Raw genomic sequence first — 22,585 nt, forward strand, 5'->3', positions numbered from 1 at the left:
ACGGGGGCAGCATATAGAAGTGTGGGTAGTAGCAGAGTTTGAGCCATAGTAATTTTAGTCTGTTGATTTAGGTATGTTTTATTTTTGTACAGACTGCCTAGTTTTCTGTGTATGTTTTTGATGGTGGGATTTATGTACGGATCAAACTTCAGTTTGTTGTCAATGGTAACATCCAGTAGTCTTGTGTGGGAGTCTGGGGAGATAATGGCATCATCATTAGATATAATACTGAGAGAATCAGTCTCTAAGTTGGATTTATTTGGTTTGAATATTAGTAATTTGGTCTTTGTGGGGTTTAGTAACAGGTTTTTTTACTGAGAAACCAAGCTTCAGTGGTTTTGAAGACTTGTTGAGTAGTGGAAAGGACTGCGGTGGTGGTGCTGCGGTAGCGTTGTCGCCTCATAGCAAGATGTTGTCCTGTTCGATTCTCAGCTAGAGCATCTTCTGTGTGGAGGCATACGTGAATGGGGCGTGCCTTCATTGTAGGTTGTGCGTCAGGGCTGGTAACCTGGTACGTAAAAATCCACTACCAATCTTTAGCGGACCGGAGTTTCCACTGTGGTGACCCCTAACCGGGAAAAGCCAAAAGACACAAACAAGTTGAGTAGTGGAAAGGAGTGTGAGGGGGTTGGTGGCTGAGCAGACTAGTGTTGTGTCATCAGCATATTGTATGACAATTGCATCTTGGGTGAACTTGTTGAGATCATTAATGAATATGGAAAATAATAGAGGGCCTAATATTGATCCTTTTGGGACTCCAGTTGTAATAGGGAGCAGTGTGGATAGTTTGTTATCCCACCTGACTGCTTGCTGTCTACCTGTTAGGTAGTTTTGAAACCAGGCTAGTGAGTCAGTGGCTAGTCCAAGGTCAGTGAGGGAGTCAAGAAGTTTGGGATGGTTGACCATGTCAAAAGCTTTTGATAGGTCTAAAAATATGGCTGATGTTAGTTTGCCTAGATTCCGGTTCTGGTTGATTAAGTTGGTGAAGGAGAAGATGGAAGTTGTGGTACTATGGGCTGGTCTAAACCCAAGTTGTGTAGGAGTGAGAAGTTGGTTTTTCAATAGGTATTGCATGAGTTGCTGGTGAATACATTTTTCTAATATTTTAGCAAGTGGGGATAATATGGCAATGGGCCGATATTTGGTAAGGTCTGTACAGGTCCCACCTTTGTGTAATGGGGTGACATATGCTATTTTCCAGATTGTTGTAATTTTGCTTTCTGTTATTGATCTGTTAAGGAGAATTGATATTGGATATGCTATCTCATTAGCACCTATTTGAAGGTATTCAGCTGGAATGTTATTGGCAGCTAGGCTAGTAGGTTAGATTTTAATTACCTTTTTATATATTCTGTGGGAATAGGTTTGAATTGGAAGGTGGTACTGATACTGGTAGCAGGCTTGGGATTACTAATAGTCGATGTGGTTTGTTGATGAACTAATTTTGAAATGGTTTCTATGAAAAATATATTAAAGGATTCTGGAATGTCAGTGCTATCATTTACAGTGGCTGGTGTTAGGGTACTTGTTCTGCCGGGGTGGAGTAATGTATTTAGTCCTGCCCAGAGTTTTTGGGGGTTATTTTGATGTCTATTTTGCAAATTGAGAAAATAGTTCCTTTTGTCTAGTAGAATTTATTTTTTTGTTTTTTTCCTAAGTTTTTGGAATTCTTGTTTGGTTGCTATGGTTTTAATGGCTCTCGACTGATGCCAGGCTCTATTTCTTTGGGCTATCATGGTTCTAGTAGTGGCTGTGATCCAGGGGGCTATTTAAATTTTTTGTTTGCTTGTACGAGGAGGGGCATGGGTGTTTAAGATGTTTAGTAAGGTAATGTTAAATAGATCAACTGCTTTGTCTAGTTGGAGGGTCTTTAGAGGATTCCAATTTTGGTATTGTAGTTCAAGTTTGAATTTTGTTGTGTCAAAGTTTCTTTTGTTTCTAATGGTCTGAATTGGTGATTTGGAGTTGGTGTGGCCTTTGAGTTTTAGTAGGAAGGTGGGCTGGTGGTCACTGAGGTTGTCTGGTAGGACACCTGATTGATAGAATATATTGGCATTGTTTATTAGGGTCCAGTCTAGGAGGCTTTCTTTTCTTTTATTATTACCTAGCCTTGTACTAGAGTTAATGATTTGGGAGAAATTATATAGATTTATAAAGTTGGAGGGGTCTGAGCTGGAGCATGTATGCCAGTCTATATTAAAGTCACCTAGGATGATGGTTTCTTGGAGTAGGTTTCCATTGGTCTAATGTAAAAGGGCTTTGTGGGGATGTTATTACCTGGTGGTATGTACCCTGTTATAATATTCATAGATTTCTTGTCAGTTAGTTCAAGTTTGGCTAGTAGTAGTTCTGAGGTTGTTAGGAGGAGTATAGGAGGGTCGATAATGGTAACCTTTAGGTTGTTTTTATAAAGTAATGCTGCACCGCCCCCTTTTCTGAAAAGTCTATCATTACGTATTACAGTATACCCTGGGGGAAGGAATTCACTATCGGGAGTGGTAGGTTTTAATCAAGTTTCGGTTAGGGATAGTAGATTTGGGGAATAGGTGTATATTAGAGTATGTAGTAGATGTACTTTATTATTAATGCTTCATATTTTTTTCAGGAAAAGTAGGCTATTCTCTGGTCTGGAGGGAAAGGTTGAGTTATTAGATGGGGGTGAGGAGGAGGGGGAGTGTATGTCAGGGTTTGGGCCTGGATTAGGGTGTATGTCACCTGCTAATCTTAGTTGGTGACTGATATGGTGAAGGAGTTTTGATAGCTTAGCAAGAATGTGTATGTATTTATGGCAAGTGATTTTTGTGGTTGTTTTGATAAGTGTTGTGGGTGCTAGAGGGATTGTGCTGTGATGGTAAGCACTTGAAGGTATGTGTTGGTTGTAGTATTTGGTGTGGGTGGAGTACGTGGATGTATGTTTTGATGGGATGGTAATGGTGGTCGGAAGAGTGATGTGGTAGGAGGTGAGGTGATAGGTTATAGCTAGTAGGGCAATGGTGATGGCGTTGATTGCACACAGGTTGAGTGGCTGTAATGGTATGTGTGTGTAGGAATTAGTGGGAGGAGTGTGTTGATTAGTGGGAGGTGTGTCTAGTAAATGAGGATTGGAAGGTGGTGTTTTTTGGGTTGTTTGTGATTGGTTTTGGGGTTAGTGGGAGGAGTGCATAGGTATTAGTTTAGACACAGTGGGGGTGGGTGGGGAATGGAAGCAGGGTAAGGGAGCAGAGTGGGCTGAGTGAAGCGAGGCAAATGGAGTGGGGCAAGCCCAGCCTAAGGAGGTAGGAGTTTAAGAAACAATCAGGCAAGGGTTTAAAATGCTATAGAAACAGTGCTGTTATGTTTTGAGTTGCCAGGACAGTTTCTTATACTTTTAGTTTGTTAGACTTTTTATACAGGTCTGCTTTTTAGAGTTTTTATACAGGTCTGCATGGGTAACAATGGCTATGTGAAAATAAACAAGCAGTAACCTTTGTATTCAGCCCGTTTTCCCAGCTAGGTATCTGGCTTAAGGGTATGGACAGTGGGAGCTTATAATTAACAATGATAGACTGACATCTAGTGGCCAAAGACAGTAACAACACCTCAAGTCAGGTTAATTCGCCCCAAGTAGATGAGCAATAAAACGACTGGGAAATACTGCCTGTCCAAGCGTGTGTGCAGCCAGAAAGTGTTACAAAAAGGTAGAATAAACAGTAATAACCTTAGGCAATCACCTACACTATAATTCTTGAGAAGTGTATGTCCTGTAGTCAGCAGGGTGGGAGAAGCTGATATCCAGAAACCATAGGTGTCCAAGACGCTGATATGTGACAGAGTATAGCTGGAGTTTATTTAGATGGTCAGCACAGGGCATCTGCTTTAGGCCTGTGATTCTTTTAGTGAGGTATTTCTGTGGCCTTTTTAGAGAGATAGATACCAAATGGGGCATTGATTTCTATAATGGGTTTAATGAGGGATGAGTACAGTGGGACAATTACCTCCTTTTTACTGGATGAAAAACCCTTAGTGATTAGGTGTGCCATATAGAAGGATTTCATGACTGTTGTCATGATGTGGTTATCAAAGGTCAGACCACTGTCCACCTGTGTCCCTAAATCTCTTATCACACTATTGGTATTTAGTGTACTGCCACCTATGTGGTAATTCACGGGTACATGTTTTTTTCCCAAAGGGGATGACTATACATTTCTTGATATTGAACTTGAGCCCATGACTCTGGCACCAAGCATCTGTTTCTGTAAGACCCTTTTGTAGAATATCCACATAATTTGGGGATTCAATTATGGTTCCCAGTTTGCAGACACCTGAGAAATTTGTTAGCTAGAGTCCCTTTCTGTTGGCCTGTATTTCAGAGAAGTAGATGCCAAACAAAAGCAGCCCCAGGACTGAAGCCTGAGGTACTCCACTTGTCACTTGTCTGGAGCTGGATTTGGAGTTGGCTATTTTTACAGTGTGGGTTCTGTCCGTAAGCCAGTTGGCAACCCATCGAGTGACATAGGGATTAATGCCCAGCTTAGTAAGTTTATCTATGATTCCAGAGTGGGAGATGGTGTTGAAGGCCTTGGCAAGGTCCAGATAGGCTGTGTGGACTGCCTTACCCTCGTCCACAGCTCTGAAGACTGATTCGAAGAAGTCACTCAGATTCAGGATAAAAGATCGGCCCTTCACAAACCCAAACTGGGTGGGGTCCATTGTTTGAAGGTTGCCATTGTCTTTGTTTATAAGTTCCATGATAATACGTTCCATGGCCTTGCAGATTAGGCTCATCAGACTGATGGGGTGGTGGTTCCCAGGATCTGAGATGGATCCCCCCATGTGGAGTGGGATAACTGTATCTGTGTGCCACTCAGTGGGTACAAAGTCTCAGGTGAAGCTATGATTAAACTTGACACTTAGGTGCAGTGCCAGTTCATTTTGTAGTTCATGTAGTACACAGCCCAGGATGTCATCTGATCCCATGGATGCTGTATTCTTAGCTTTGGAGAGTGTGTTTTTACCTGTGTGGTCATTATTACCAGAATGTGGCAACCTTTTGGTATTGAGATGGGCCTTTTAGGGGGTGGGGGTGAAGTTGGCACTGAATTGATTTGCTAGGATATTGGCAATATCCTTGGGATCAGTATATTTAATGCCATTCTGTTATAGCTCAGAGCAGATCTGAGCATTGCCATTTAGATTGTTGACATAGCTATAGAATGCCTTGTGGTTGTTTTTGGAATCTTTGGCAATTTTATTTTCGTAACTAGCTTTGCAGGATTTTATTAGGGATTTCAGCTTCTTACTGAGGCTGGTAAGGGAGGTTTTTTTCATCCTGTGATTTTCTTAGCTTATGGTCAGAACTGACCAATGAGGGGGTAGTCATAGGTGTGGAGCATTGATTTTCCATGTTTGTAATGACCAGGTCTAGGATATTGGAGCCCCTGGTGGGACTATGGATTAGTTGATCCAGGGCATTGGAATTTATGAATTCCAAGAACCATTGGGCAAAGGTGTTGATACACAAGTAGTTTTCCCAGTTAATGTCAGGATAGTTGAAATCACCCAGTATTAGAGTGTTTGGTTGTATCTTAATATTTTCCAGTATGTTTAGAAAAGTGTAGTAAGAATCTTGGGGCATGGTGGGGGATCTGTAGCAAGCTACAATGTTACCTACTGTTAGTTGCACCTGGAGAATTTCAGACGCATTGTGTTGGGCAACTAACCTGGGGGTGTGAATATCCTTGGTGAATATGGGCACTCCTCCATCTTTAGTGTTTCGGTTCTGGTTTGGTGGTGAAAAAGTGTGGTATGAGTTGTAGCCTGGAATTGCAGGGGTGGTCTCTGGAGCCTTGAACCAGGTCTCAGTTACTTCTCAGATATTGATGCCCTCCATTTTTAGGAGTGCCTCGAGACAGTGCATTTTGAGGTTTATACTTCTAGCACTGTGTAGCATTACCTTCCGATTTTGCATGCTTGTACCTGTTACAGTGGTGGTTTTGTCCTTTGAACCTTGCCTAAAAAAGGCACTATAAAGGTGGCAAGAGCCTTAGCCAGTAACCTGAATCCTAGGGGCAACAGGTACAGACCATCTCTGGCAAAGCACTGTGGTCTGTCGATCATGTCATCCCAAGCAGACAGATACTGGATCCCCTTTGAATGACACCAGAAGCTTAGCCAATTGTTGAAATCAATCATTTTGTCCTTATACTGTGGTATCATTCAGGGTGAAGACAGGATGCTACTCAGGGCTAGGGTCATACCTGCCTGGGCCACATGATCCAAGAGCTCTTCCATGTCTCTTTTCATGTAGTCCAGGGAGGTATGTCTGAAGTCATTCACTCCAACATGGACAATGACAAAGTCATATTTGTACTTGTTGTGGAGTGACTTGAGTGCATGCGTTATGTGGCGGATCCTGGCACCCGACAGGCAGCTGACTGTAATTTTCCCCTTGCTCAGCCTGGTGAGTGGGACATCAGTGTGCCTGACTATAGAGTCACCTATGACTAAAGTGTTGGGTACATTGTCTTTCCTTAGGGGCTAAAAAAATTAACTGGTTTATGAGTCTTTAACTTTTAGGTACCTAGTAACTAAAAAAAGTCAAACCTAAAATGGTAGGTAAACATATGCAGTAAACTAGATAACTAGAACAAACCCAAGGCATGTTGCTAATACTACACATCTGCACATTTGGGTTTGCAACATTAATTTTATGCCTTTCTAATTCATTTTCACTAAAAAAACATATCTTCACAAATATGGGTACCAGACACTAGAAGCAAATAATGAATGAAAACTGATGGCAGAATGGAACATTATCAGGGAAAAGAGTTTATGAATGAAGCATTGATTAAACAACATTCACTAGTCATCTAAATCTTGACTAACCTGACACTTTGTTAGTGTAATATTCCAGTGTATGACATGAGGTATTGCACTGAGCATGCCCAGATGTAGACAACTCATTCAGTAGATTACACGGCACACAGTTCCTGCAGTAAATGAACAAAAAAACAGTTAATTTTAACGTGTACCATCAAAAATACATATCTTATATAATTTTTCCAACAAACAGGAGTAGCAAGATTTTATAAAGTATGTTTGGAGAGTTCCACTAATAAGGTTTCCTCTTACTATGTATGGCTGAGAAGGCCATGACCTGGTACAGGATTTGCTGTGACTCTAGAAAACTCATCAAGCCCTGAACAAAGAGTCTGTAAAATTCTTGACAATCCTCTTGTCAGACATGAGCAATAGTGCTTCGAGTGTAAAGCTGCAATGGAAAAGTAATGAAAGCAGGTCAGGGCTGGATGGCCTATCTCTAAGGCTGCATCTCTGACTAACTGTTCTTCTGATTCTCATCCTCAGTCATGCTGTTGGATAAATAGCCATGTTTATATTTTTATTTATATAATCTTGTTGGATGGCCTGCTATGATTTACTTGCTATACTTACAATGATTGACAGCATAAGTGACTATAACCTAAAGTCAGTCTTTACTATTATGTAACTCAATACATGGTGTACATGCATGGATAATGTAATACCAAGGGGACGATATGGAAAAAAATCATACATCTGAAAAATGCAGTAAAAGGTGAATTAATGTATTCCATTCTGGTGGATATTTATTTTGATGATTCTTGACTTGGTCCCTTTTCCCTCCCATTACTATGTTACCCATTTCCTCTCCTTATATTTATTTCTTAAACCTGATGTTTTTAAATTATTTGAAAAGAAAATAGAATGCAACAACACAGTGCATAAAAAATGTACTCTCTGGAAAAATCACATAGTATGATTATTTAAAAATGCAATACGTATCAGAAGTGCAAATTCCTTGGAGCATGACATCACATTTAGCAGCACAAAGCAAAATATACATTATGAGTTAAATAATATATCATGAAGTTTGATGATCAGTTTGCAGGAATAGCTTACCAGCTTTTTCCACATACGTTATTACAAGTTGGACAAAATTCACACAAAGGCCCTGAACTCTTTGAGTCAGAACACTGACATTGTCCACAAATGCAGTCTCCTCTTCCATTACAAATCTGACCATCTTCAGACGACAAACAATGCTTGAGAGATGAAGAGCAGTTGCAGCTCTCACCTTCCCAGCCAGTAAAGCAGCTACATTCTCCAGTAAAGCATTGCCCATTACCTGGAATAGAAAAAAAGTCACTCTATTCAGAATTTTAAAACAGCTCTACAAAAAGTATGTTTTGCTGGAACTTAAAAAACACAAGGAAAGTCCAATATACATTATCAGTAGCCCAAACCCTAAAGAAAACAAGTCACATGTGAATACTGCCTAAATGCTTTAGCAAAACAAAGAAGTAAATACGTGCCACAATATTATCCTAGATGTGCAGTGTTTACTTACACATCAAAATATATACTTACACACTGAAATTTGAGACTTCTTTTTAAAACAAATCCTAGATTATTAAATGTTTAGTATATTACAATATTACTTAGAAAATAAAAAAGTCTCCAACCTACTGTATTGGCTTTATCACGCTTGTATACAAGTAAATGGTCATAAAGTAAATGTGCATCATAACAGGAAGACATCGTTCAGTGCACTGTGATTCACTAACTAATCTGATGTGGTCCACAACGGCTGTTTTCATAAAGGTAGCACCTGTGGTCTTTAATATCTGACTGCTAAAGTAGCTGTTGATTTTGCAGTCTGGGGTTTCTGGACATGTTATTTCAGTTAGCAGAAGTGCAAGAACACCTCTACAACCCCACCATGCATGTATGCACACACACACAAACACTTGCCAGCATCATGGGCACAGACATACCAGTCCAGCAGCAGGAGGAGGATCATAAAAAAATGTACAAATGCACATCCTTCAAGAAAGTGTTATCAGACATTTTTGAGCTACAGTTACATAACATCATGATTGACCAGTACATTCTATACTATATAATATTTGACTGTAGCTACATGGATCTAGTAGCATAGATAAGGCAGGGTGAGAGGGGCAACTGCCTTGGGTGCAAAGTGCTGGGGGGGGGGGCACATTCAGCCAATCTGAATCTCCTTAATGCAATGTCATCTTTTAAAAGCTGGTATTGCATTTGTGGTGCTCCGTGTGTGGTCTGAACTGTAGCAAGCAGTTTGCTACAGTCTAAAAGTAAAAAAAAATAGATTTTATTTAAGTTCAACTAAACCACTGTAGCATTCTGTGCAGGCATGATATAAACTATAGCAATTGTTTGCTACATTTGTAGCAAGCAGTTTGCTACAGTTTAAGATAAACAAGATTTTTTTTTTTTAACTAAAGCATGAGTGCAACAGTGCTCCATACAGGCAGGGTAAAAACTATAGGAGCTGTTTGCGACATTTGTAGCAAGAAGTTTGCTACAGTTTAAAAGAAGACTTTTTTAAAATAAAATATGGCAAAGAATGGTCAGTGGCAGTACACAGAAATGGAACCTGAATGCCATGGTAAGGGGCTTGCAGCCACCTGGTTGGTGTATCAGTAGAATGATCAATTATTTTTTTATTGTAGTAAAGTGTTTTTTTTCTTGCTCTTTAATGGAAGTCAACTGATTGTTACAATTTACTGATCAGCATATTAATGTTACAATTTACTTTCAGCATATTACAGTAAAGTGCTTTTTTTTTTATAGGTTCATAGGTTCATAGGTAGGTACTCAGCTATCAGCCCAAGGGCCTAAGTAAGCCTAGCCAACAAGGTTCCCTGGCTTTTGCCAACCAAGAAAGTTATTTTTCTGTGCCCCTGTCAAGCAGAGCCACAGAAGTGATCCCCGGGGTGAATTTCCTATTTCCCATCTAATCATGAAGATTTTTCTTGAAGAGTGCTAATAAGGAGCTTTGTTTGATATAAATGGGTAGCTTGTTCCAGAGTATGGGAAGTCCCTGGGACAGGAATCTTCTGGGAAGCCCCTGGGACAGGAATCTGTCCCTCCAGCAACTTCTGTTTAATATGGTGACAAGGTTTAGGTCCCTAGAGTGTGTAGCTCAGAGGGATTGGGATTTCTTTAGTTGGAGCATGTCCAACAGCTCTGGGTTTGACATAGTTTTGTATGTTAGGCAGAGATCAGGCGATATGCTACAGAGTAAAGCTGGAGTTTTTTGAGACGGTCAATGTAGGGTATGTTTGAGGGCAGTAATCCTCTTTCTGAGGTACTTCTGTGGCCTTTCCAGCTGTTATAGATGTCTTGTGAGGTACATTCCAAAAGGGGCATTGTACTCTATAATGGGTCTAATGAGTGATGAGTAGAGGGGAACAATGACCTCTTTTTTCCTGGATGAGAACCCTCTCATGATGAGGTGTGCCATGTAGAAGGATTTCTTGACCACTGTGGTAATGTGATTGTCAAAGAAGAGACTACTGTCCACCTGGGTCCCAAGGTCTCTTATCACACTTTCAATGTTAAGTAGACTGCCACATATGTGGTAGTTCATGGGTACAGAGTTTTTACCAAAAGGGATGGCAATGCACTTTTTGGCACTGAGCTTGAGGCCATGGCTCTGACACTAGGCATCTGTCTCAGTAAGGCTCTTCTGTAGGATGTCCACATCATTTGGGGACTCGACTATGGCTCCTAGTTTGCAGTCATCTGTGAACTTCATTAGCCAGAGACCATCTGTGTTAGCCTGTACTTCAGAGAAGCAGATACCAAACAGGAGAGGACCCAGGACTGAACACTGTGGTACTCCACTTGCACTAGTTTGAAGTCGGATCTGGAGTCTGCAACTTTTACAGTGTGGGTTCTGTCAGTGAGCCAGCTGGCAACCCATCTTGTGACATAGGGATTTATACCTAGTTTAGTGAGTTTATCTATAATTCCACAATAGGGGATGGTGTTGAAAGCCTTGGGGAGGTCAAGATAGGCTGTGTGAACTACCTTACCCTCATCTACAGCTTTGGTGACTGCTTCAAAGAAGTCTATCAGGTTTAGGAGACATGAACTGCCTTTTACAAACCCGAACTGGGTTGGGTCCAGAGTTTAGAGGTTACCAATGTCTTTGTTTATAAATGCCATGATGATACGTTCCATGGCCTTGCAGACCAGGCTTGTCAGGCTAATAGGGTGCTAGTTTCTGGGATCCATGGTGGCTCCCTCTTTGTGGAGTGGCATAACTGTTGCTGTGTGCCATTCAATGGGCACAAAGCCTGATGTGAGGCTATGATTGAACATGGTAGTTAGGTGGGGAGCCAGTTCATTCTGAAGTTCATGTAAAACGCAGCCTGGAATGTTGTCCATTCCCATGGATGCTGTGTTCTTGGCTTTAGAGAGTGCAGTTTTTACCTGCATAGTTGTGATTACAGGGACTCTACATTCTTCCGGTATAGGTATGGGCCCTTTAGGGGATGACAGGGGAGTAAAGTTAGCACTAAACCTATCTGCCAGAATGTTGGCAATATCAGTTGGTTATGTAATTTCCATGCCATTGTGCTGTAGCTCAGAGCAGATCTGGGTGTTGCCATTGAGATTCTTGACATAGCTATAGAATGCTTTGTGGTTGTCCTTAGAATCAGTAGTGATTTTGTTTTTGTAACTAGCTTTGGAGGATTTTATGAGGGATTTCAGGTTCTTACTGAGGCTGGTCAGGGATCTCCTCCAGTCATGGATTTTACTCTCTTTTGCAACAGTTTCTTCCTTCTGTTGTAGAGTTTGTTTATGCAGGGGACCACCAGATTGGCTTCAGTTTTTTTTGGAGGATAGCATCTTGGTTCTGTTTGGGATAGCACAATCCATGCTCTTGTGTAAGTGCTTATAGAGTGCATTTGTGTAGGATTCAGCAGTTGTAACTGTATTGTCCATCTGAATGGGTGTAATGAAGTTCACCACTTCTGTCTTAAGAAGCATGAAGTTGGTGTTGGAGAAAGTTTTTCTGGTGGCTTCCTTAATGGGGGGTGGGGGCGGCATGTTGATATCTAGGGTGATTAGTTTATGGTCGGATATGACCAACGAGGAGTTGACCTCAGGTGTGGAACACCAGTTACTCATGTTGGTAATGACTAGGTCCAGGATATTGTTGCCCCTGGTGGGTGTGTCGATAAGTTGATCCAGGGCACTGGAATTTATGAATTCCAGAAAGCGTTGAGTGAAGGAGTTGGTACATGAGTAGTTTTCCCAGTTAATGGTGGGGTAGTTGAAATCACCCATTACTAGTTTGGTTGAACTCCATTATTTTCCAGCATATCAAGAAAAGAGGAGTGGGAATCCTGAGGCATGGTGGGGGATCTGTAGCAAGCTACACTTTGGATTGCAGTTTTGCCCAGAGTTAGCTGCACTTGGATAATCTTGGATGCATTATGCTGAGCAACTAGTCTGGAGGTGTGGATGTTCTTAATGAATATGGACATACCTCCACCTTTAGTGTTCTGGTCCATGTTAGATGGCCGAAAGGTGTGGTATGAATTATAGCCTGGTAATGCAGGGGTGCTCTCTGCAGCCTTGAACTAGGTCTCAGTCACTGCACAGATATCTATGTTCTCCATTTTAAGGAGTGCCTCGAGTGAGTGCATTTTGAGGTTTAGACTTCTAGCATTGAGTAGTATTACCCTTAGTTTTTGCTTGCCTGTACCTGTTACAGTGGTGAATTTGTCATTTGAACCTTGCCTAAAAAAGGCACTGTAGGGGCAGCAAGAGCATTAGCCAGTATCCAGAATCCCAAGGGCAACAGGTGCAGGCCATCTCTGGCAAAGCATTGTGGTCTGTCGATCATGTCATCCCAGACAGACATACTGGATCCCCTTAGAATGACATCAGAAGCTTAGCCAATTGTTGAAGTCAATATTTTCATCCTTATACTGTGGTATCATTCTGGGTGATGGCAGGATGCTACTCAGGGCTAGGGTCATACCTGCCTGGGCTGCAAGATCGTAGATCTCTTCCATGTCTCTTTTCAGGAATGTCTCATGTCATTCACACCAACATGGACAATGACAGAGTCATATTTGTACTTGTTGTGGAGTGACCTAAGTGCATGGGTTATGTGGCAGATCCTGGCACCCGACAGGCAGCTGACAGTAACCCTCCCCTTGTTTAGCCTGGTGAGTGGGACATTAGTGTGCCTGACTATAGAGTCCTTATGACTAGTGTGTTGGGTACGTTGTTTTGCCTTATGGGCTGTGGATGAGTGGCACACTGAGTTTGTGGGCTATGTGTCATTTGGGTTGTGTTGGAGGGTGGAGGTTGCTTGCATTTCTGCTTTGGAGGTCTCTGTTGCTTGGGCAGATTATTATTGAGAGCCTCAGTTAATGTTTTTGTGTTGTTATGAGTGGATTTTGGTGGTGTAGGTTTAGTGAGGCTATGTGACGAGTGTGGTGTGGTGCAAGTGTTCACCTTCTCCTCTTGACTGTCAAGTTCAGCCTTGGTTGGAGAGTGCTTTGCCTTCAGTTTGTCTAGATAAGTGCATCTCTCACAGGTTGTGATGTTGGGTGGTAGGAGGAGAGGGTTGTCTGTGTACTTGAGGCAATTGCTAACTTGCCCCAAGATGCTCAGATTCATCAGGTAGACAGGAGAAAACACAGTGAGCTGACCCTTGGACATGCCTGAATAGGTATTAAAAAACTATTTTCCTCTAGACAAGGGAGGAAAGTTAGGTAAAAAACATTTTCCTCTATGCAGATGAATACATTAAGTACAAAAACTGTGCTTATAACAAGTTCTGAAGAAGTGCTGAGTTTGAACAAGCAGATTCAAGTGCTAAAACTAAAAAAAACTGGCTAGTTCTAAGGGAAAAACTGAAGAGCAGACTTTATGGTACCAGGAATAGTTTGACCCTAGCTAGGCAGTGCTGCATGATGCGCAAACTCGTGCAAACCCGCGCAAACACTGGTTTTTAACTTAGAAAGTTGAAAGGGATAGAAATTAGCCCAAAACAGCCAATAAGGTTTAATTTCAGAGCTGGAAACCATTCCTTTTGCAACAGGAAGGCTGTTCAATGTGTACCACTCTCACTCATAAGTAGAAAGACTTCCCACTACCACAACACAGTCTGGACAACTCAGAAACACAAACTAAAGTCCTGAAACCAGCAAATCTGGGATCCGGACTATTCTAGTATAGGAAAAGGTGAGAAACGAGCAAAACAGACATTATTTATTTATTTATTTATTTATTTATTTTTTGTGAAATTAAACAGAAAAATGCAATTTAACAGTAAATATGCACAGAAAAGGCTATCACACTTGAGTGTGAAGTCTACAGCAGTAAATGTAGTTTAAATTATTAACTTTAAGCTGAAATCAAAGTACACTCACAGTAAAATGATTTAATAGTAAAATGCAACAGAAATAACAACAGAACCATAGCAAACATGGCTTTTAAAGTGTAGTAAGCAAGAACAGTCAAGAAAAACACAAAAAAATACTTATAATCAGCAACAGAGTCTCTCTTTCTTGTTTCTGGTGCTGTAGTAGTCTACAGGATGCCCAAACAGGATCTGCCAAGCTAAAACAAGCACACACCCATGAAAACTCAGTTTTTAACTCAGAAAGTTGAAAGGGATAGAAATCAGCCCAAAAGGGCCAATAAGGTTCAATTTCAGAGCTGGAAACAACTCCTCTTGTGACAGATAGGCTGCTCAATGCTTACCACTCTCATTGATAAGCAGAAAGACTTCCCACTACCACAACAACGTTTTGACAACTCAGAAAACACAGAATAAAGTCATGAAGCCAGCAAATCTAGGATCTGGACTATTCTGGTATAGGAAAAGGTGGGAAATGAGCAAAAAGGATAGTATTTATTTTGTGAAATTAAACAGAAAAATGAAATTTAACAGTAAATATGAACAGAAAAGGCTATTGCACTTGAGTGTGAAGCCTACAGCAGTAGATGCAGTTTAAATGATTAATTTTAAGCTGAAATCAAAGTGTGCACACACACACACACACACACACACACACACACACACACACACACACACACACACACACACAGGAAAACAATTTAACAGTTAAATGCAGTAGAAATAACAACAGAACCACAGTAAAAATGTTTTTAAAGTGAGGTTAGGGCACTGGTTCATGGTTGGTACCTGCACAGAATGCTTGTTGAGCCAATTATGCTTCTGCATGGATCAGATATTTGTTAAAATGTCTACGTAGAAATTAGACTTTTAACAAGTATGTTTTGGCATAATGCCTTCCAAGAGTTCACAGCTACATAAATAAAATTATTTGGGATCTATTTCTTGCCAGCACTGTTTCAATATGCATTTTTGTCATTGCTTGTGGTTCAGCAGAAATATTGTTGTTCAGAATAAAAATACAGATGCATAAGTTCCACTTACCTGTAACAGTAGATGTTCATAGAACACAATGCCTTACTGGCATTTAGGTTGTAGTCCCCTATTAATCTCTCTTTGGCAGTGTTTCAGAACTTCAGATATTTCCATGTGCATATCTGCAAATGTAAAGAACCAATCAGCTGGGAGAGCAGGCTAGTTTTTGTCAATTACAGACAGCCACCCTTATAAGCTAAATAAAGAAAGGAGGAATGCTGGACATTTGGAAGAGAATTCTTAAAGGACTGGGTTAGTACACATATGGGTACTGAGAGGGGGTTTAAGCCTGCTGGTCTGATGGGATCATGATACTAGATAGACCTTGAAAATGGATGTAGAATGTGCAAATTATTAGAATAGAAAATGTCAGATAATTTGTCCATTTGATTAAGTTTTTGGAGCACAATGAAGGAGGAAAGAGTTAAGAGTTGGAAGCAGGGCACAAAATAAACAGCAACATAATGGAAGATATCCAGGAACTGTTATATAATAATCAAATTATAGCAAGTTGAGATGAAGTTGTGGGATGGATTTAAAGCATCTACAGGAGGATGATTGATGTAAGTCAGAAGAATGAGGAAAGTGAAAGAAAAATAATAATGGACTGCATTTGGGATAGTCACCAACCATGGAAAGGAGAAATGATGGTAAAGGAACATTTTCCAAAATTGAAAAGTGTAGGCCATTATATGAACTAGAGATGTTGACAGCTACTATAATAGAGGACATAAAAACAGAAGGAATATTTTTGAGTTCATAGGGACAAGACAGGGGAATTTCCTGCCTGGTAGCTTGAATAAGAATGTATGACTGTGAAACAAACTGAGGAAGGGATATGACACAGAAATACATGGCTATCAGGAAGGAAACTAAATGTTTTCATCAGAATTTGTGCAGAGCCAAGGATACAGAGGGGTCTCACTATGGAAAGATTTTGAGAATGGGAGAGTCTGGCTGCAGATGAAAAACAAGACCTAAATAACACTTTAAGAGCAGGAGGCAAGTTTCTAAAGAGCCACCTTGAGGAAGTATAGATTAGGGGTCAAAAACAGGAAAGGACAACACAATCCCAGGAGATTTTTCTAGATGGTATTTGATGCAGGCACTGCAGGATAGGAGATTCTGGAATATGGAGCTAACGGACCAGGAAAGAATGAAGAAACGACTTAGTGAATCTAAAAGAACAAGGTTTGATCAAGACATAATGTTTATACACACACACACACACACACACACACACACACACACACACACACACACACAAATGCACACACATGTATACATACATAAATACACATAAATTTAAATTATGTCATAATATAAAAAACTCAAAATATTATACACAAAATGCAGAAAACATATTTAATGCAGGAGGGGTAAGCCCCCTGCACCTCCTGGCCCTTTGTGGGATCTGTGGCCTCCTCCCACATGCAAGCTAATTAATTAACTAATTGCAGGATTGTCCTTTCTGTGCTCCAACGTAAGAAACAAATAGCCAATCAGCTTTTTTAAAGGACTTATTTCCTTCAAAGTACTAAATGAGCTGCCTGCGCACTTCCAGAGCATGTAGAGTCCTTTAGCCCTGGTTCTGTGGATCTGGATAGAACACTGGGAGATTGATGGCTTGAATCTTTAGTCTTCTTGATGGGCAGGTTCAAATGGAGACATGGTTAACTTTTCCATTAAGATCGCAGGAAAAAGCAACCTATTTATGAGGCAGTCTCAGGTGTAAAACTCTCTTCAAAATCTATTTCTCTAAAAACATAAAAGAAAGTAGAGGATCCTTGGACAGACCTGCTGAAATGGCCACAAGATATACCTTGATAGAGGATTAAGAGAGAACAGAGGCTGGTAACTCACACAAATATTTCAGCACCAGTGGTATATAATCCCTGAGAAGGCCTGATTATTGGCTAGGCACCAACTAGAAAATCTTTCAAGTTGCCAATATAAGATTTTTTAGAGACAGGTTTTCTTGCCTGCATTAGTACCTGAAGCACCTCCTCTGAAAACAGGTGCCTGTAAGGAATTAGAATTAAATTATCTAGGCAGAAAGTTAATGATACTGATACAACCAGGTACAAAATGTGCCATTAAACATAACACATGCATAAAGATAGCTGGATATGTACTGACCAGAAAATAAACTTTAATTTAATAAAATGGTAAGTGCTTCATTACGTAATAAAACATAATTAAGAACTTCATTACACAATTCAAATAACCAATTTCTCTTTTTATGACACTAAAGCAGTAATCACATGACTTGCCATAACCAAAGCTAAAACAGCTTTTTGACAGCAATGTGACCTCATTAAAAAAGCTAAAATAATACCCTCATTCAAACCCAAAGGTTTGAAATAATTAAATCTCATTTTCCAAAGTAGTTTATGTCTTTGTAATAATGTTTCTAAATCACCCATTCTGAAATCAGAAACCACTTTATGTAAAATAGGAAGTAGAGCAAAATTGTGACTAGTTTTACTGTGTTTACAAACACCATTTTTAAATCTCCTTTCTTAATTGCTCTGTTTTCAGCTATTCTATCTTAAAGTTTATGACTAACTTTCCCTCTATAAAAACTCTCATAGGTTTGGTACTGTGCAGAATGCACCATAGCCCTGGTGTCAATTTTATACCTCACCCTTTCAACTGTAGTGTATCCTGTAAACAAATTAATAACAAAAGGACTGTTTGAAATAACTCCATATCATCAACACTCAAATCACCTTTTTCTTAACAAAGATTAAATATTTTACCCTTGTTATTGTCAATTTTGAATCCTCCTGAATATTTGCATAACGCTTCTTATACTCAAAGTACATTCCATTGTTTTCTAACTATATCTTCAATAGCCCCATTGTTAGTGGAAAAGCAATGGGAACTACATCCTGAACCACTTAATTATTTTTCACATGGATAACCAATCCAACCTTTGTAGCAAGTGCATGAGCAGGCTTTCTTGTCTTAAAGACACCCAAGAGAGATTATTCAGTCAGTCCATTAGGATATCCTCACTTCTTTAATAAAAAAACAGCCATTTCTTGAGCTTTGTACCTAAAAATTATGTCCTCACTAATGAACTTAGATGTATGTATTAGCTGATTCTTAACAATACAACCTTTACTTAACATGTAAAATAAGCTAATTAAAAAAATTAAAATATTTGTTCTTACTAATTTCTTTCCTGGATAATTTAGCATACAACTTACCTTCTATGTTTTTATATATTGTTATACCCAAATAATTGGCTTTGATATCTCCATAATTTAATTCAATTAAAAAACAAAAAAAGCTGTAGTTTGGTTCAAAAATGTAACAAACACGCACAAGATTTTATGACATGCCTCTTACAAAATAAAAAAAAATATCATCAATAAATCTTAAGGATAACTTGCAAAATTTGAAATGCATCTGATTTAATAACTATACTCTCTTCTCAGGCTACAAGAAATATATTTGCATAAGTAAGGGCTATTAATGCCTCCACAGCTACACACCTATTTTGTTGAAACACTTCTCCAAACACACAGACAAAAATATTAGCTAAAGCCAAATCAAGTAAAGTGCATATCAAGTCTACATTAACTTCTAAATCACTTTCATATTCACCTAAAAATAACCTGCTTAATTCCAGACCGTATTCCTTTGGAATTACTGTCTACAAGAAGGGCTACATGCAAAGTAAACAAAATCAAACAAATCCTTAATCAGGTGACTTATCTTGCCAACAATGGGTTACAAATAATGATCACTAACTGCTGCCATGGGCTCCATTTTTGAATCCTTGGCTCCCCTATTATTCTAAATTGTGGATCCCTCACATTTTTATGTACTTTAGGGAGCCCCAAAATAATGGGCAATCTTTAATTTTTTACAGTAATAAACACAATTATTTTATTACTTAATATGCCTTTCTCCACTAAGTCAGCTAATAAATAATCCTTCTGCCTGTATCTGCTATTAACAAACTTTTCAGTAACTTTTTATACAGCTCTTCCTGATTCAACATTCAACAATTAGTAACATGTTGTAATTGTTCCATGACAACCAAACACCCACATTTGTCAGCTAACGTAATTCAAAGTGATTTGTCATTTGCTAATGCTCTAAATTCAGCTTTATTTAAAATTATAAAATGTTTTAACCTTTGTTTTGAACATCAAAATAATCAACAAAATCGTGCTTTCACAACTAAGTAAACACATTAACAGCAACATCACTAGGTGAATTAAATAAACTAGGCTTCTTTAAAAACTGTAATTAACCTTTTTATCATGTTTAACAAATACACTTGAAAAATTTACTTTTTAATAAACATCTTAAATGAAATCTACTCTTTTGAAATTGCTTCCACTTGCTAGGTATAAAAGTAAAACCTTATTGAAAGGTTGCTGAGAGAGGAGGAAGTCTGAGTTCTTATAAAATTATAAATATATTTATTTTCTTCATTTAGGACAATATTCCAATATTTTCTAACATTTTAGTAGTACATTTATACTGGAAAAGCCTAGGAAGGGTTACTTACTTCTATATGACTTTAATTTCACTTTTAGGCTAGAGATGAGAAGTTAATTATCTACTTCTCTACTTCTATTAATTCAACAAATGAATGAATTCATTAATTTGAACAAAAGGGGACAGGGTCTGGGGTTTGCCTTGCATTTCTGATCTGATCCCAAACCCCTACTTTTAAGGCAGGATCCCCCACAGACAGAAAGCTGGTGGCCAGGGTATCAGGAGTGTTAAGCAGGTGAATGGCACAAGGAAATGCAAGGTTGATCGCCTCACTATATTGGCTGCTTGACATGGGTTGAAGATAAAAACAGACCCTTGAGATTAACTGAAGAAACTGCCACAGGGAACAGTCCTTGCTTAGACTTTAGTTTTTTTTAATTGATCCTTACCAATAGGATTTGCAATATTTTGCATGTAAATCAAACCAACCACATTTGTGGTAAGCAAGAAAGTTCTATTGAACCATTCTAGGCAATGTTGGCTTACATGTGATCACCCACTTCTGTTGTTTTTTTTTAATGGCAAATTTTATTTTTAATTGTCAAATTGCATTTTTAATTGTCAGTGTAGAAGTGACACCACAACCCCATGTGCAAAAATGGGAAAAGAGGATTGTGGATGAATGGATGGATTGATGGATTCTCTATTATAGGTTTCTTTTCTATGCCCAAGTTCCGGTAATCTGAAGAAGTTTTTGTTCAGGAGGCAAAAGCATTTATTTTAGTACTGGATGGAACTTTCAATGAGTAAACTCCAGCCCTATAATATAGGCACTCCTATATTACTGTTTCTAGTCACTCCACTTTACTTTGAGATAGATTCATTATATAGATGACACTGGAAGTCCCATAAAATGGGGCACATTGATTCACTGTTAATGTTGACTCCAACACACGTTATCTCCACAAATCTCCAAAAATAAATGACTTTTCAATGGCTAAAAAGTTCTATTTTTTATAATAGCATTGTGAATTAATCTTTTTCTTTAACAAAGAGATAGAGGTGAATAACAACCTAAGCAGTTTATAACTCATAATTAGGGACTTGGCCTCCCCAGCAATCAGCTGGCATGAATATCAGCCAATCTATGGCTTTTATTTTAATTAATTAGGGCTTGACCTCCATTCCAACCAGCGGGCCCAACTTTTAGTCGATCAGAAACCATAGCCTCCGCAGAATCATAAGGGCTGTTTTCCACCACACCCCCTTGCTAAGGGTTATTTAAACAGCAAGAATTGTAATATATTTTTTTTCAGAATGAACCATTGTATCTAATGAGTCTGACAGTTGGAAGTGTTCATTTCTTTGAATAAACCTGACAACTTAAACCTCAAAGAAGGATTGCTTCTTCTCTTCATTGTTTGATTTTGATAATGTGTACATTTTACTCTAGTTAGCTGTATACCTGCAAAATACTTAGAGGAATACAACAGTGGATTACCTCAAACAAAGAGGATTTTCATTTTGTTTTTAATTATCTACTTAAATGACAAGTGGATATACCATGTACTGCAAGCAGAAAGATTTTATTTTCATTAGTAAGACATCTGAGATATTGTCATAGGATTTCATACTGTTAATTAGAAATTGTTCAGGTTAAGACACATTTGATTGTTAAGCATATTTTTTGTTGTGTTTTTACTGATTTTTATATCCTGGAATTTAGTAAATTAATTGTCATGATTCATATTGGACATATACTGTATGCATCACAATCATATAAGAGATGCTTAAATGTTCTGGAAGTGGCAAAAGTAGTAAAGCTAAAGAAAATCCTGAAATAACAGAAAATTTATACAAGAAAGTGAAAAACAAAACAGGAACTTAATGAACCAAATAGAATACAAATCACTTCTCTGCAGGGGGTCAAATTAAATGAATTCCCCTGTGAAGTTCGTGTCCCCAAAATGCCAGACAAATTTATGTTCTAAATTTCAACTTGCACCATAACGGAGGCAAGGAATTCAGTCTTACATATATCCTCATGCTAAGCTAACATCTCTGTATAAAGGAACAGGATAGCATGGCAGTGGATTTAGAATAAATATGTTTAGAATAAATATTTGGAGGAGTGTGGATGTAAACCCACACATGAATACAGGAGACTTGTCCCTGCAAAAGAATTGTTTTTGTTTGTTGTGGTAGGATAATATTTTAAATACTTTCATGATACATTTCATATTACTTCAGGAGTTTGAGTTTTATCCTGTTGTAGCTTTCAGAAATTAGAAATTTTGATTTCTCTTTAATGATGTTCTGTAATTTAAGCTTCAATCTTACAGATTGGGAGGGTGGCCTACTGGTTAAAGTGTTTGCCTTACAAACACAAGGTGAAGGGTTTGAATCTCACAAGGGATAATTGGCTAGGCTTAAAAATGGCTCCCAATGGCGGTTAGCCTAGTACTAACCTGTGAACCTATGTTATCTGTATATACATGTATATATAAAACTGAAAGCTATACTTTTCTCTGTGTGATACCCTAAACCTCTTGTGATAAAGGCTCATTGAATATAAGCAAATGAGACCTTAAGGACATCAAGTCTATCAGCTACATGGTTTTTGAAAGCCAAACCTGCTAGTTGGATAGAAGGACATTCTGGCCTTTTTATTGACATCATCTGTATAGCATAATTAGATTGGTGATTCTTTGGCTGAATATATCCCTAAAGACTAAAAAAATAAGAAATCATGGACATTTAATAGCCATTTAGCTAAAGCACTTTTAATGTCCTTAAGGGATCAATTGCTCAATGGGCCTCTAACATAAGATGGTTTAAAGTATCCCGCAGTGAACAATATAG

The 22,585-nt window shown here is 38.8% G+C and overlaps 1 protein-coding gene across 1 annotated transcript in view; it reads right to left on the reverse strand.

The window, feature by feature from the left end:
• ITGB8 (integrin subunit beta 8) overlaps positions 1 to 22,585 on the reverse strand; it is a 984,437-nt gene that overhangs the window by 75,610 nt on the left and 886,242 nt on the right. The window contains exons 11-12 of the mRNA XM_044064706.1: positions 7,918 to 8,143; positions 6,865 to 6,968 (exon numbers count right to left, since the gene is read on the reverse strand). Coding sequence (XP_043920641.1) covers positions 6,865 to 6,968; positions 7,918 to 8,143 — 330 coding nt within the window. The remainder of the gene's footprint in view (positions 1 to 6,864; positions 6,969 to 7,917; positions 8,144 to 22,585) is intronic.

The sequence above is a fragment of the Protopterus annectens genome, chromosome 3.part0 (assembly GCF_019279795.1).
Source record: "Protopterus annectens isolate FY-2018-M chromosome 3.part0, PAN1.0, whole genome shotgun sequence".
NCBI lineage: Eukaryota > Metazoa > Chordata > Ceratodontiformes > Protopteridae > Protopterus > Protopterus annectens.